Source organism: Centropristis striata, chromosome 10 (genome assembly GCF_030273125.1).
Source record: "Centropristis striata isolate RG_2023a ecotype Rhode Island chromosome 10, C.striata_1.0, whole genome shotgun sequence".
NCBI classification, from domain to species: domain Eukaryota; kingdom Metazoa; phylum Chordata; class Actinopteri; order Perciformes; family Serranidae; genus Centropristis; species Centropristis striata.
This window is the reverse complement of record NC_081526.1, coordinates 27,569,529-27,584,504: the sequence shown is the minus strand read 5'-3', so window position 1 is coordinate 27,584,504 and position 14,976 is coordinate 27,569,529. Positions and strand designations below refer to the sequence as shown.

General features: G+C 40.1%; 2 protein-coding genes across 5 annotated transcripts in view; one reads left to right on the top strand and one right to left on the bottom strand.

Annotated features, from left to right (window-relative positions):
* Positions 1-2,641, bottom strand: part of myo1b (myosin IB) — a 73,566-nt gene extending 70,925 nt beyond the window's left edge. For 2 of the 4 annotated variants that reach the window (XM_059343020.1, XM_059343021.1), the window contains exon 1: positions 2,388-2,637. The gene's annotated coding sequence lies outside the window, so the exon portion shown is untranslated. Of the gene's footprint in view, positions 1-2,387 lie in introns of all 4 variants that reach the window. The other 2 variants (XM_059343022.1, XM_059343019.1) reach the window with 2 other exon arrangements.
* A 1,215-nt stretch (positions 2,642-3,856) lies between these two features.
* Positions 3,857-12,548, top strand: LOC131979108 (eIF5-mimic protein 2-A-like). Its single transcript, XM_059343023.1, has 12 exons — positions 3,857-3,984; positions 5,289-5,362; positions 5,759-5,935; positions 6,222-6,316; positions 6,425-6,490; positions 6,662-6,797; positions 9,099-9,208; positions 9,469-9,639; positions 9,976-10,122; positions 10,941-11,079; positions 11,340-11,462; positions 11,832-12,548. The coding sequence occupies exons 1-12, from the start codon at positions 3,872-3,874 to the stop codon at positions 11,861-11,863; spliced, it is 1,383 nt and encodes a 460-aa protein (XP_059199006.1). The 5' UTR covers positions 3,857-3,871; the 3' UTR covers positions 11,864-12,548.
* The last annotated feature ends 2,428 nt before the right edge of the window (positions 12,549-14,976 follow it).

Below are 14,976 nucleotides of genomic sequence, written 5' to 3'. Positions count from 1 at the left end.
AGAGCCCAGCAAGGTTACAATTTTTCACTGTATTATTATAGTACATGACTACACTCAAATGTTCCCCAGACTGCTCTGCATTAGCAGCTCTGGCGTCTTCTGCACAACAGGCAGTCAAACACTTGGTCTGGCTTGGTTCGCCATAAGTGAATGGAGAAAGCAGCTGTAGAGGACTTAACAAAGCGACAGTGAGCTGAATGAAAATGTACAGCGTTATTACCCTAGCTCCACAGGGAAGACTAAAGATGTAGAGTTGGAGCAGTTAAGTTGAATGGGTGGAAAATGTTCTGAATCAAACGGCACAGGGGAAAGTTCTTTGTAAGGAAAGTGGACTTGTACAATGTGGGATTCCTGATCACTGAATTGGAGCTGCAACAACATATCATTGACAGGACTTTTGATGCTTCATGGCTCCAGAAAATCCTCCTGTAACAGAGGCTGCTGAAGGCTTTTCGTGGTCCAGTCAGTGGGGCTGCACATGTGTCCCCCCTCTATTGATGCAGGGCTAACACAAGACACACGCCTCACTACGCTAAGCTGCACGGGCAGACAAGTGCAAACACTATTCATCACCATGGCACTGGCTGGAGGACTTTGGTCCGCGATACACACCACATTAGACCACTGCATCTCACCCGACAGTGTTTATGAAGAGGTTTTTGGCACATTAAAAAAAACACTGGTGCAACTCAGAGCAGGCCGGCCAACAAGCTCACACTGTGGAGAGCTACTGGAGAAGCCAACAGTCCCACGCGCTGACGTCTTCCAAGTCTGTGCTAAATAGTTGTTACTTTTTCCAGGAGTTTCTGTGCAACTCTGAAGGCTTACCACACACACTACCTTTTCACAGTTGTCTTACATCACTGTTTGTTTGATCAGTGCGGGTAATAAAGTTCCCATCTGGCTTCCCGACTGAGACTCTGGCCAACAGAGGCGGGACATATTTGTGGAAAACCACGAAGAGAAAGACAGAGTAAGACAAAAAAAGTTCTTATCTGATCTGATCCTCTTGGGATTTCAAGTTCACAAATGGAATTAGGAGTTAAAAAAACTGCAGGATTCAAAGAAGTGCCAAGCATAGAAACAATATTTCTTCAAAACAGATAAGCAACAGAACATTTAAAGCACAACACGACTGTGAGTTTGCACAACAAGAAAAGGTGACTCAAGGTAAAACTCATGTTTAGACTGAGTATAATCATCAGTTTCTGGAAGCCTTGACTCAGATTTAAAAACCTACCACTGTTGCCGTTTCCAATTAAAAACTGCAGACGCATTCGATTCTACAGTAATAAAAACATGCATACATGGTGACTTTACAGCAGCATTTCAACTATGGTAAAATGATTAAGTCTGTCTTTGCCTAATGTAACCACAGTGTATTTTAATACTGTAGAGTGATGTAGCTTTTTCCTACATCTACTACAGTTTTTTTCTTCCCATAAGGCATTCCTCTCTCCTCGTTTGATTTTATAACTTCCAGGCTGGATCCCACAGGGGATCCCAGCAGAAAGAAAGCAGGTCAAACTCTGACAAGAAGTTTCTTTGGGATGTTTCTCAGAGAGGTGAATAGTTTTATTCATGCAGTCCATGCTGTGCAGTAATTTATTCCAGCCAGCAGCATTAAGATCTCTTAAAACCAGGGGCGTACTGGAGGGTAAACCCACCTTCAGTCAGTTTAAAGCTGACATTGATCTTTTTCTGTGTAACATAGATCCGAGTGTATCCGTAGATCATAGGGTACATAATGTTAGGATATCATTTTTAATTTAATAGGATGATTTTACTTCCCAATGTGAAGGTCAGAGTTTAGTGTTTTCATTTAGCCCTGCATAACTGACGAAAACGCCCATTTCAAAGAGAGCTTTCGATTCACACATTGTTCAGTTGTGTGATGATAGAAGTATTCTGAAAACACTGAACTCTAAAGGGAGTTCTGACACATTTGCTGGTGTCCTGTGCCACGGGGTATGCAGCGGTTTGACTCACTTGAATGACAAAGATGGGGCTCTGACCCGCAGATGTATACAATTAGCGGCCACACTTCTAATTAGCATTACTAATAAACGAGCCTTATATTGAGTTTATAAAGAGATCAACAGCGAAACTGAACTCGGATATACTTAGTCTTAACAGTTGTATCCTTCAAGCCTTAAAATCCATGCACAAAGAAAAAGAAAGATAAACAAAAAAAAAATCCCAACCCCCTCCTGCACGGAGTGAAGAGGAATGAATGAGTTGGGAAGCAGACGGTCTTAAGACAATGCAAAGTTAACTTTAGGGAAAAGTTGCAGCGAGTGCAACAGTGTAACTAATTCTGCCCAAACGATATGAAACCAAAGACCATTTTCAGAAACAATGTAGATTACAGAAGATGTCAAACTTGCCTCTTTATCTCTGCAAGAGTTGCTTCCTCTCGTCCTAAATCCACTCTGCGGACAAAAGTAGGATCCCAGAGGTGGTTCTCCAAGTGTGGAGTGGCTCCTGAAGCCCGTCCCCGCTGCCTTTACCTTAACTCGTGTCTGCTGTGCTGGATGAGGCTGAACGTGGCTCTCATCTGGATCTCAGCACTTTGAATGGAGCTCTGGATGGACTTGAGAGTGCAGGGTCCGCCGGGCGTAGGGAGTGGCTGAGCGGCGTCTCTGGGCTAGTCCAGCGTCCCCTCACCTCCAGCGCAGGGAGGGGAGGTGGGGTTGTGATGCCTTCAAGTGCCTTCAAAATGGTCGGAATTGTTGAGATTTATTTTTTTGTGCCACATGAAGCGCTCATCAGGAGACCCATTGTGGTCACGGGCGTGATTTTTTTGGGAGGGGACACAGGGGACATGTCCCCTGCACTTTTACAAAAGGCCGTTTTTGTCCCCTGCAGTTTTTACCGTCCAATAGAGAATTTCAGGCACTAGGACCAAGCGGAAAACGGCCGCTCAAGCTGAAGCCTGTTTCCCTTAGTTTAATTATAATTTAGTAATGGTAATAGTAATAGTAATAGTAATCGTTTTCCTCTATAACCGTATCAACAAAATTGATGATTGTTAGGTCAAACCAAAAAAAAGGATCAGTAAACTAAGTAACAATAGAAAACTAGAAGAACTAGGCTACTAGAAAACACAGTGAACTGAAAGAGTTCGAGTTTTATTAAAGATACTTCTGTTTTGGTCCAGGTGGTGGACTTTATGGGAAATGAATGAATAACTCATGGTGTGTGTGTGGGGTGGATGGATGGATTAATGAATGGACTGTTAACGTATGTTGAAGTAAAGATTTTTTATATATTTTGGTTATCCCATATCGCATAAATAATAGGCATCTATTGTTTTTTTCGCCAACCAAGGGAGGACAATGTTTGGAGTAGTTTCTGGAATCAAAACTAGGATTTACGAGGTGAATGGTAACGCAACATTAAAGTTTTCCCTTCATCCTACAGACAGACACACCGTCCACCCGACAGCACAACATCCCCCTCCTGTGTCTTAATGCTAGATAGCAACGACTTGTTGACCCATTATTTAATGATACCATCTCTGGGTCAGTTTGGTATGTCAATAGCAAGGGGTAAACTCATTTCTGACGGCCAGAAAACGGACTGTGTTGCAGTTTTCTGAGGGGTGAAACATCCTCAGTTCACTGACCCGCTTACAAAACAATGACATGGTACTGTACGGGGGGGTTAATTACACGGATTGGCGTTATAGTACAGCATTCTACACAACGGGCAGAGAGCAAGTGTAACATAATTACATTAAGTAATAATTCCGCTGCTATATGTATCACAGTTATGTTATTCGGACACAGTTTGTCAGTTTTCCACAGTGTGTGAACTTCACTCTCCCCACACAAGTGTAATGACCCACATCCATTGAGTCCTACTGCGCATGCGTTGTTGCGTCTACAATTTCCTCTCCCCTGCAACTGATTTCACGTTAGTGGAGTCCAGTGGTATTATTTTTTATTTCACGGACCGTTTTTGCTCAGAAAGAGGTTTTCGGTGAGTTGTTGTTTGGTTTTGTGCAACGTATTTAGGCGGCGGCCATATGTTTAAGCTCAACTGTGGCATTGCGTCAGGCTCTTTGGATGTAGTTCACCGTTAGCTAACCTAGCACTGTGCGCTAACCGTTAGCCGGTGTTGGCTGAAGTCAGCCATCCACGGCCTTCATATTTTAACTCGTTTGTGTCACAATGTAACGTTATGCCATTGTAAGCCTTTTTAAATCACTATTAATCAAAAATAATAGCGTTAACTGACGTCGTGTGCTAGATTCGCATCGTAACAGAGAACAATGGTAACGTTAGCCGAACGGCCAAATCTGTTGCTATGATACACAGTTTGTGTTATGGTGGCATGAGTAATGTATGCCTAGCAGGTGTAAGAGTAATCTGTTAACGAGACATGCATTGGTTCCTTTTCATTTATAAAGTCTTGATAGGTGACATGCCACCATACCTCAGCACTTTACTAAACTGATCACATAGTAATTATCCCACACGCTCTAGTGATTGTTTAATGCTCAATGTTCCCCGGACTAATGCTGAATGTGGATAAACTGCTTTCAATTTTTCTGCTGCATCTACCTGGAACATCTTACAACATTCACTCAAACTCAACACAATTATAACTATGGGACAGTTTAAAACTATGATGACCAATAACTCTGCCTTCACTGTAACTGTTTTTAATGTTTTTGCATGTGTTTTGTCTGTGCTCTTTTGTGTTTTCTCTGTACTCTGTTTTGTGTTTTCTCTGTACTGTCGACATAATTGTAAATGAGGGGTTGCCTTCACTGATTCCTTGAGAAATAAATAAAGGATAAATGGAAAATATTATTCTGTCTCTATTTTCTGTCTCTGTGCATGGGGGTCACTATCTGATTGACTAGGTCACTATCTATGCATGCGTACTTCACTAACTGTGTGTGTGTGCGCCCTCTCTCTTTGCATTTATAGATTAATCATGTGAGATGCTTTTGATACAATGATCATGTACTAATATTGTTTTAAAACTATGATTACTTTAAATACATTTATTTGATCTGCCTAAACTTTCTGTGTTTCTGTGTGTTTAGAGTAAGAGTATATAATCACAAAGATTATAGAAGAGTTAATGAATTACGCAGGGATAGATAGTGACCTAGTCAATCAGATAGTGACCCCCATGCACAGAGACAGAAAAACAGATTATTCTTACACAGTCAAATATTATTACATGGCCACCATATGTCGGGAAGGAAAAGAAAATAATTGAATTCATATGTCCTAGTCTTGACCTTATTTATTTTCCCCTTTGTCTTCCAGAGTGTCTTTTATGAGTAATCAAAGGCAGCAGAAGCCTACGCTTACAGGCCAGCGTTTCAAAACCCGAAAAAGAGGTAAGAAACTTTAAGGACACTAGTTTTAAAGCTATCTTGTTTGGATTGTGAAGTCTTGTAATTTTATCAAACAAGTAGTTAGGTTTTCATCAGGTTTCACAAAGAACATCTGCTTGACTGTCTGTCACCTTTTACCTTTACATACTTTTTCTCCCATAGTCTTACCTGTGCACACTCACAGACACAGGGATATAATTGTAATGGTTGATATTCAAAACATTATAATTGCCATTTTGCATACTGAAGAAATGTGTCCGTTGTATGTTGTGCAAATGCATTTACTTTAAATGACTTGAGCAAGGAAGATAATTGATGTAAGGGTTTCTTTGGACACGTCTTTTAGAAAGTCATAAGTTGTAGAAATAACCTTAAGTAATGATTCTATCATTTCAACAGATGAAAAGGAGAGGTTTGACCCTTCCCAGTTTCAGGAAAGCATCGTACAAGGTCTGAATCAATCTGGCACTGATTTGGAAGCTGTCACCAAGTTCCTTGATGCCTCTGGTGCCAAGCTTGACTACCGACGCTATGCTGAGACCCTGTTCGACATCGTGGTGGCTGGTGGAATGCTGGGTAAGAGGAAGGACTCCTTTTCGTATTTGTTTCATATGTTGTACAGCTGATATGTGTCCTGAGATTGATAATACCCAGGACAACTTTTATGTTCTTTAGTTTTATGCAATTGTAAACACAATCTTACAAAGTTTAACGTAATTGGAGTTATAAAGTATCAAACACTTTTTACAATTCAGTCTATCCCTTAAATGTTAAGAAACAACATCAATGGTCATCCCAGTTATCAACCAGGAACTATGTATAAAAGAGACTCAGTCACAAAATGTAATGTGTTTCTTTTCAGCCCCAGGGGGTACCTTGGCGGATGACGTAGCCTGCACTGAGTTCTGTCTCTTCAAAGCACAGGAGGACATGGAGACCATGCAGGCATACGCCCAGGTGAAAGCCATTAAGTTCCTGTTTAAATTCCACAGTGATCATAGGGAATTTAAGAATCAACTTTTTCAGTTATAACAAGTAATGAAACATGTTTTGTGTTTGCTTTAGGTCTTTAACAAGCTCATCAGGCGTTACAAATACTTGGAGAAAGGGTTTGAGGAGGAGATTAAAAAGGTTGGTTTTCTGCTAAAGGCATCTTGACAGGAGCAGATAGCACCTGTCAAGGTCAAATTTCTGAATTCATGACCATATTATTCTAACTGAACATTGTAAAAACAAACTTTTAATGCATGTCTGACTCAATTCAGCCTAAAGGATTGTCCTTATATCTTTGCTCTTTGGCAGCTGCTGCTGTTTCTCAAGGGCTTCACAGAGTCTGAGCGCAACAAGCTAGCCATGCTAACAGGAATTCTGCTGGCCAACGGCAATCTCTCCGCAGCCATTCTCAGCAGCCTCTTCAATGAGAACCTTGTCAAAGAAGGTACTTACTTTTCTGCCCCTAAGGCGTGCCTAGTTTTGTTGTTTTGCAGGTAGAAGTAGAAGCAATGAGAATGAATAATTTTAATGTGAAGGGTTTTCAGTTAATCTTGAAAAACAATATGAATTTTATGTTTCTAGTATCTGCATTTTGTTATTCTCAAAAACAGTATTCTGCATTGCTTTTGCTTTTCCTCTCCATCTCAACATCTGTCTTTAAAAATGCACCTCAATGCTTTACAGTTATTGGTCTATGGCTGAGGGATGAGACAGTACCCAGACATTGCCCCAGGAACAGTTAATGAATCTGCACACTTTAAAATATTTAGATATAAGGAGTAAAATCCTTGTTAGTCTGTTGTTAAAATAGCTGCATACTGGATAGCTTACAATTTCCCATCCAAAATAGTGTGTAGTCATAATTAAGCAATGAAACAACCAATTTATTACAGTTAGTTATATATAATGGAAATGCAGTAGAGCCCCGAAGTCATATCACATTTCAGTGGCATCTTAGAAAGGTACGTCAAGCATATAAAATGCAAAATAACTCAGGATTTTTTCATTATACAATTAAGGGAATCAAATTTGTTTATACATTTCATGAAATGTTATTCTTCCAAATGAGCTGGTTAATGTGAGAGGTGATGAATGATATCACTTGTACTCTTAAAAATCTTTTTTTGTGCATTTAATGCTGGCTAGATTTTTTTTTTGCTTTCGGCTGTTATGCTCTAGTGCCGTAAAGGGGCCATTAGTCAGATTCATGGAGGTTTTCCTAAACCGGTGCATTGTCCTTACCTGTGTTCTTATAATGGTGAATCCTGTTGTACTCATAAGTTAATAGGGTTTGCCAGATGATCCTCATTTGCAAAAATATACTGTACATCCAGCATGAGACTACAGGGCCATGGACACACAAGAAAATGAAAATGAAAGTTTTGAGAATGGGGACAAGAAAGCCCAAACAAAAGTCTAAAGAGGGTCGACAACCGGACTGCAAATGTTTATAAAGAAACAAAAAAAACTTGTGAAGTGGAGGTACTTCTGCTGGGAGTCAACACCAAATGAGCTGTCGTATTTAGAGGCGTCCGTAGTGGATGTAAAACAATACACGGACAAAAAAAAAGGCCTATGGGGCACCATCTGGTAGAGTCTGCCCACCATGTACTGAGGCTCAACTTATACTGCAGCAGGCTGGATATTTTATTGTACTATGCAATAAAGGCAGAAATCCCCCAAAATAATCTTAAAAAATAACTATACAAACAGGCCCACTTAGAGCCTAGAAATGGCATGATCAATCACGGATTATTGAATCCTATGGGTCTCAATTAACATAACTGATGTGAATTAAACTGTAAGTGTAAGAACATAATGCTGTATATTTTACAATGTTTTAAAATATTTATTTTTGCAATGATTGTAATATACATCATTTAATATTATACAGCTGTATAACTGAAGAAAACACAATAACCAGTTATTTTGCACAAATGAGTTAGCACTGAAATGTGCTAACACGTGCAAACTTCCATGCTTTGCCTAACATCACTTCAAGTCAAAAGTTTCATCTTACACCCACTTGAGTTAGTCTGTATTTTTAATTCAAAAAGTAAACGCTGAACCCCCAGCATTATGGAAAAAGAAAAATACCCATAATTTGTGTAAATGTTTAAATAGTCTTGTTGCAAGCTTAGGGTATAAAATGATAATGTTTGAAAATAAGATGCAGATGGCACTGTTATACACAGTCATCCTTAAAGTTGGAATAATAAGTTTTTCAGACACAATCCTCTGTTAATTGTGGTTTCCTTTTCATTGAGATATGTTTGGAAGATTGATTAATACAGTTTTGAGAAGATATACACTTAATCTGTCAAGAATAAATCACATTGTCACAATAATTTACTGGAAAGAGGTACAAAAAAATGTATTCCAACTTTATGGGTGACAATGTATTTTTCTTTGCGTAGACTGATGTTGTCAGCCAGTATTGAAAACCTCTTGGATGGCTAGAGTTGGTCCCAATGGCTTGATGTATCAAGACCCTTAAAACCTTAAGATCCAGGGAAGGGAACTGTTGTTCCCACACACACACACACACACACACACGCACGTCTAATACACCTAGGGACCAAACAAATTTAGTTGACTGCATCCTTCTTATTTTAGGCATTGTTCCAGTTAAATCTAAATCTAATCGCATCCTGTGGAGTTGTTTGTCAATGTATTACTTGGGCCTATCTTTATCCTGGCAGGTCTGTTAGCAACAGCTGACTCATATTTTTATACATTTGTTCAGGTGTTTCAGCGTGCTTTGCTGTAAAACTCTTCAAATCCTGGCTTTCTGAAAAGGACATCAACTCTGTTTCTGCCAGTCTCCGAAAGGTTGGCATGGACAGCAGGCTCATGGTGAGAATGACCTCTCTCATACAAAGTCTTTATAAGGCTAAGATGACGCATTATGCTTCCTAGTGCAGTAAGGACTCATGACCCTATTTAAGGTTGTTTGATGAAAATAAGATTCATAATCTGCATGCCTTTAGCAGTTCCAAGCTATTGTGGCATCCAGTACTCAGGCAATTAATGAACAAAGGCTCCTTAATTGCTAAAGAAGGCTTGTCTGGCTAAACAGGGTCTGCCTCAATATTTGATTGTGTGCTTTTTTTCAGGAGCTGTTCCCTGCCAACAAGCGTAGTTGTGAGCACTTCTCGAAGTACTTCACAGACGCCGGGCTCAAGGAGCTTTCAGACTTTGCCAGAAACCAGCAGTCCATAGGTGCTCGCAAGGAGCTGCAGAAAGAGCTGGAGGAGCAGATGTCTCGTGGGGACCCCCTCAAAGATGTAAGCCTCATTAGTTTTTTCAGCTGCTCTCACAACAACCGATTCCCATTTTGTTTATCACACCACTGAGGGTGACACTTAAGATTGCTCTCTTCCCTAACCTCTGTCCCCGTTTGTCTTGAGGAGGGCTGGAGAAAATGATTCAATGACATGTTGGGGAAATCCACTCAACCTCAACATGTTATCTGCTCCTGCAGGCCTCTGTATCCTGCCAGGGTTCTCATACCTTAGACTTCTGCAGGATTTGATGAGCAATAAGCCTCAGCACATACTAGCCCTAGTTTGCCCCACTTTGTCAATAATGTGTGTTCCATGTGTGGGCCCGGCATCTTGCAGATCATCATCTACGTCCGAGAGGAAATCAAGAAGAACAACATCTCTGAGCAGACGATGATTGGACTAATTTGGGCCAGTGTAATGAGCTCTGTGGAGTGGAACAAGAAGGAGGAGCTGGTCACAGAACAAGCCATCAAACTTTTAAAGGTGACATCTCTAGTCGTGTTTCTATCAACTCATTTTTATGCACATTTTGAAGATTTGCATGAGAAAAGCTTGAAAATGTGCATGAAAGTATTTTCGCTCACTTGGGGTGTTATTTGTCTTTTATAAAAGAAAATAGTTAATGCAATTAAACAGGAGAAGGGAACACTTTTTCTGAATAAGTTCTGACGTAGGGAACATTTAACTCATGACTGATCAGCTGTTTTCTGCTCTGCCGGTCAAACAGACAATGAAAATGAATTATAAGTTGCCCAGAATTCTTCCATTTTCTCTTGTGGGTGGCCAAAGTTATCTGGTTAGCAACTTCTATTTTTGTTGTTTTTTCTGTCCCGCTCAATCTCTACTTCTACTACTGTTTACTAACAGATTAGTCTACAGCAATACTTTACCCTGCCATCTTCTGACCAAAGTACGTTTATGCAGCTTTGAATATTCTCCCTAAACCAGTTGATGGAAACGTCCCTAATTGACATTTTCTTTAATGAGACATTTCAAATTTTCACTAAGAATTTTAATGGAAACACGGCTTCTGCTATACAGCTTTGCTCTTATTTGACTCTGTGGATGTCATGGCAATTAACTCAGAAACAAGAGAGCTATAGAAACATGGATATCACTCTTGTTATTGCAGTTTATTAAAGGGTTAAAAAATCCAGGCTAGTGTAAGATTTGAACTTGGACGAAAAGATCATTGATATAATAGCCCAAAACCGTTTCACCAGAAAAGTAAAAGGATATTATTTATTATATTATTATTTCCTGTCATCAAGTCAAATTTTTTCTGTTTTATTTTTTCGCAGCAATACAGCCCACTGTTAAAGGCTTTTACCTCCCAGGGTCTCTCTGAACTTACCCTCCTGCTGAAGATCCAGGAGTACTGTTATGACAACATCCACTTCATGAAGGCCTTCCAGAAAATTGTTGTGCTGCTCTACAAAGGTAAGTTGTTTGTGTCCATGGAGCTCATTTCCCCCATACTCACAATTGTGGGAAAAAGCAAGTTTTATAGTGAGAAACTATGAAGCCGTGTGAGAAAGATGCCAGATGGCCAGAGATTACAGCCAAAAGTTTGTCTTGATTGATGTTGTCAACCTGCCTGGCGACATTTGTTTTTCAAGCACCTGCTGAAACATTTGTGCTGTTGGCATTGTGTTGAATATGATTCCCCCCCAAATGTTTGTGTTCGTTTCTTCTAAAAGCTGATGTCTTGAGCGAGGAGGCAATTCTGAAGTGGTACCATGAAGCCCATGTTGCCAAAGGAAAGAGCGTTTTCCTGGAACAGATGAAAAAGTTTGTTGAATGGCTCAAGAACGCAGAGGAAGGCAAGTACTTAATGGTCTTTTTTTTTATCAATTGCTGAGGGAGAGAAGGTCGAGGGGATTTTGAAATAAATTGTTTTCTTTGTATGATTCGTGGCATGATAATTAGTTTATACTGCTCAAAAAAAAATTTTCAGTTCTCCGTCCTTCTAGCCATGATTATGCTCTTACCATAGAGGTGGCTATACAGGTGATATACAGGACTTTTATATTGCAGTAAAATTGAGGCCAGAGTGAGTCAAATGTGACGGGAGCAAAATCACCCTGAAACTGCTTGGGGTTCAGAGGGTGAAAATGACATGGCGGTAATACTTAATGTGCATTCATGTTTGAACGCAGTGCTGACAGATGTTTTCTTTTTTTTTTCCTCAGAGTCTGAGTCTGAGGACGAGGAGGCAGACTGAGGACCTCTAGCTATAGCTTCCATCTTGATTTGTATTTTTTTTTTTCATTAACATAGCACCAGATGCAGTAGAAGGACTTGTTAAAAAAAGTCTGTATCTTGTTTTTTTTTCCTTCTCTATTCCCTACCTCCTACTAACTAGTTCAACTGTAATGTAAGGGCTTTAATATTTTAATTTTCAACATGTTTTCTGTCTGAATCAATACCTGTACTCTTCTTTAAAGTCCTTCAGGAGACGGTCACAGTGCCACATTTAGCTAAATAGATCCAATTCCCTTTCATGTAACAAAGGGGGGACTATTTGACAGATGGTTCCCTTTAAAATTAGCCAGTTTGGAGGCATATTTCACAGCTATTGTATTCAGTCATGGAACTTGCCAGAGGTCCATCTGTGTAGCCATGATATCCCTGTCCTCCTAAAGGCAAACAGTTTTTGTAACCACATTTTACATTTCTGCCAATTATGTGACAACTTTGAATTTTTTTTTGCCAGTTTTCAGATTCTGTCTCCATTATTGGCGGTGGAGGCGTGCCATTTCAAACAGCAATGGCCGTGGTTCCAATGCATCATAAAATGAACTTTAATTGTTCTCTACATCTTGTGTAACAGAACCATGAAAGCATTGTTTTTCCTTTCTCCTTTACCATACAGTTTGACTTTTTAAAATAAAGGGAAATTAATGGTTTTCATTACTGCTGGATTTACTATTTTATATATTCTTATCACAGAACTATTACAGTGTGAACATACTTAATAGAAATATTAGAAGACATTAGCAGAACATTAAAGTCCTATACAAACAGCCAATGGGATGGAAAGGTTCTTGTATAAAACTTGGGGAAATCCATCTGCTGTGTCACAGATCAGCCAGTGTGTGTTCCCTCTAAAATGTTCCATTGCTTGATCTCCTCTAGCCTCACCTAATCAAGTAATCAAGAAAGGCAGCCTGGCATGCGTGACCTGAGGTGCAAACAACCATCTCAGTCACCTCACTTCTATCCCACTTTAAATGGTAATTATGGCTCAGTCAAGCATGCAAAAATGAGAGTGAGATGGTGATTCAAGATGTTATGAAAACGGAGGTCCATGCACATTCATTACGACAAGTCATTTTACAAACTCTTGAAAAAACACGCCGCTTATTTTAATGCCATGCCGTGAAACAAATTCAGAATTTTGAGTGCATATTTAACCTTGTGCGTGGTAGGTGATGTTAAAGTGGCAGGCAACTTAGTTTTTTATTTCCCTCACCAATCCAAAGTTTTACATTGGTAGTATTGAATTGAGACCATTATCTTGTCCTCAGGGAGGAATCCATTCGTGCATGTAGAGCATTTTTTTTGTCTGTGTACGTTTCAGTGGAAAATGATTCACTTCAGCAGCAGCAGCCTCATATTGATAGTTACCCTGGCCTTGAGTGCACTATTGAGGTAATGATAAGTATATTATGTATTATATAAGTATAATATGTACAGTTCTTAAAGGGGATGCTCAATGAATGCCACATTTTCTCAAGTCTGTTTTTCCAACAGACTTGCTCCATAAAATGGGTAAAAATATTGTCGTTCAAATCAGCATGCATCAAAGGGAATCTACTGTACAACACAGCAGAGCGAATATAGTTGACTGATTATCAGTTTCACTCAGTACCAACAGATGGCAGTAAGCCCTTAAAAGATGCTTCCTCCTGCCATTAAAGCCTTCCACAGTTTTAAGAGTCAAGCTCAAATAGAAAAAGCCATTTTGAAGAAACCAGACTAGAAAGTATTAGACACAGGCAGAACTACAAAGTATCCGACACGAGTGTTTTCTCTGCCTCTCTGTCCCAGGAGGATTTGTTTGCCTTTTGGTTTTATTTAGTCACTCTAAAGAACATGAAACAATTTGGGAGAGTGACACGTGGGAGGAGGAGGAGGAGGAGGGGGGGGGGGGGGGGGGGGGGGGCACTGCTGCTTTTGAGATTTGGGTGTGAGAATGTGTGCACATTTGCGTGCAGCGCTGAATGGCAATGATGCTCTTCCATCCCGTTCCTGTGCAAAGCACTGGCAGCACCATCTTGGTGGGACTGTTATCTGCTTGTTGCCAGTGCTGCCTCACTTCACACCAGCAAAGAGAGCTCCTCCCTGCATGTCATTTTGTACAGGCACTGAAGAAAAGCTCTGGTATAATGAGCTGTGCACACTGTGCCACTGACACAACTGTTTGTTTTGCTCCCATTTTTAAGCAATTACATATGCTGCTGGATATACAGAAGGTTTATCCAGGGGTTTGCCTTTTTCACAGTGGGATCTCGAGGTGTGGAAATTGTTGGAACATACAGACAAGAATAAACGTATAGCAGTATCAGCACCAGGGAGGTCATATATCTTCATTCTCTTGGTGACTTTATACATGTTTTTATCTCGTTATCCTGCAGCATTCATAAGAAACAATATTTTATTCTTGTAATCATTTTTTTTTCAATGACATGAAATGTGTCAGAGAACAACAGAACACTGACTTCATTTATTTTTGGAAAATTCTGTCTCAGTTGGGCTTCCTGCTTGAACTGAACAGACCAGCACAATGTGCCAGGGAATGCCAGGGGAGTTGTGGAGAGCAATTATTCTGGATTTCACACTGCGGCTTTGGTCAGTAAACATGACTCACACTGCAATGCACAACTCATCTGAATAATGCTGTCAGAAAACAGAGGGAGACAGGGTAGCAGTTCGTTTTGAATGAGAAGAGAGACTTGAGATAATTACTCCGGTTTTTGACAAAAAAAACCACCCGCCTCCGACCTTGCCGTGATGTGCTGAACACAAAAAATGCACTGTTTTTTGTTGTGGGCAAACTGTAAATGATATCTATTTGCTTCACATTTCTAGCAGCATTTTGTTGCAGGCCAGTTTTTATCTGCTCTGCTGCTTTTGTATTTATGGAAGACCACTCTAATGCCGGGCTTAGCACCGAGGTGAAGTATTGAAATGAGGATCAACATGTTGACTCACTAAATGCTCCCAATTTGTCCTTGGATCAACTTGTGCCTACAGCGGCGCAACCTCCCAACCTCAATGTAGTCATATCATGGACAACCGAGCACCTCTTTGACAGGAAATAGCCACTAAGCT

What these genes read in the sequence shown, in the direction of transcription:
- LOC131979108 (XM_059343023.1), top strand. Translation starts at nt 3,872, where the DNA reads ATGCGTTGTTGCGTCTACAATTTCCTCTCCCCTGCAACTGATTTCACG. An exon ending in TTGAGGAGGAGATTAAAAAG is followed by an intron (nt 6,491 to 6,661) that starts GTTGGTTTTCTG and finishes GCTCTTTGGCAG; the next exon opens with CTGCTGCTGTTTCTCAAGGG. An exon ending in TGAGAACCTTGTCAAAGAAG is followed by an intron (nt 6,798 to 9,098) that starts GTACTTACTTTT and finishes ACATTTGTTCAG; the next exon opens with GTGTTTCAGCGTGCTTTGCT.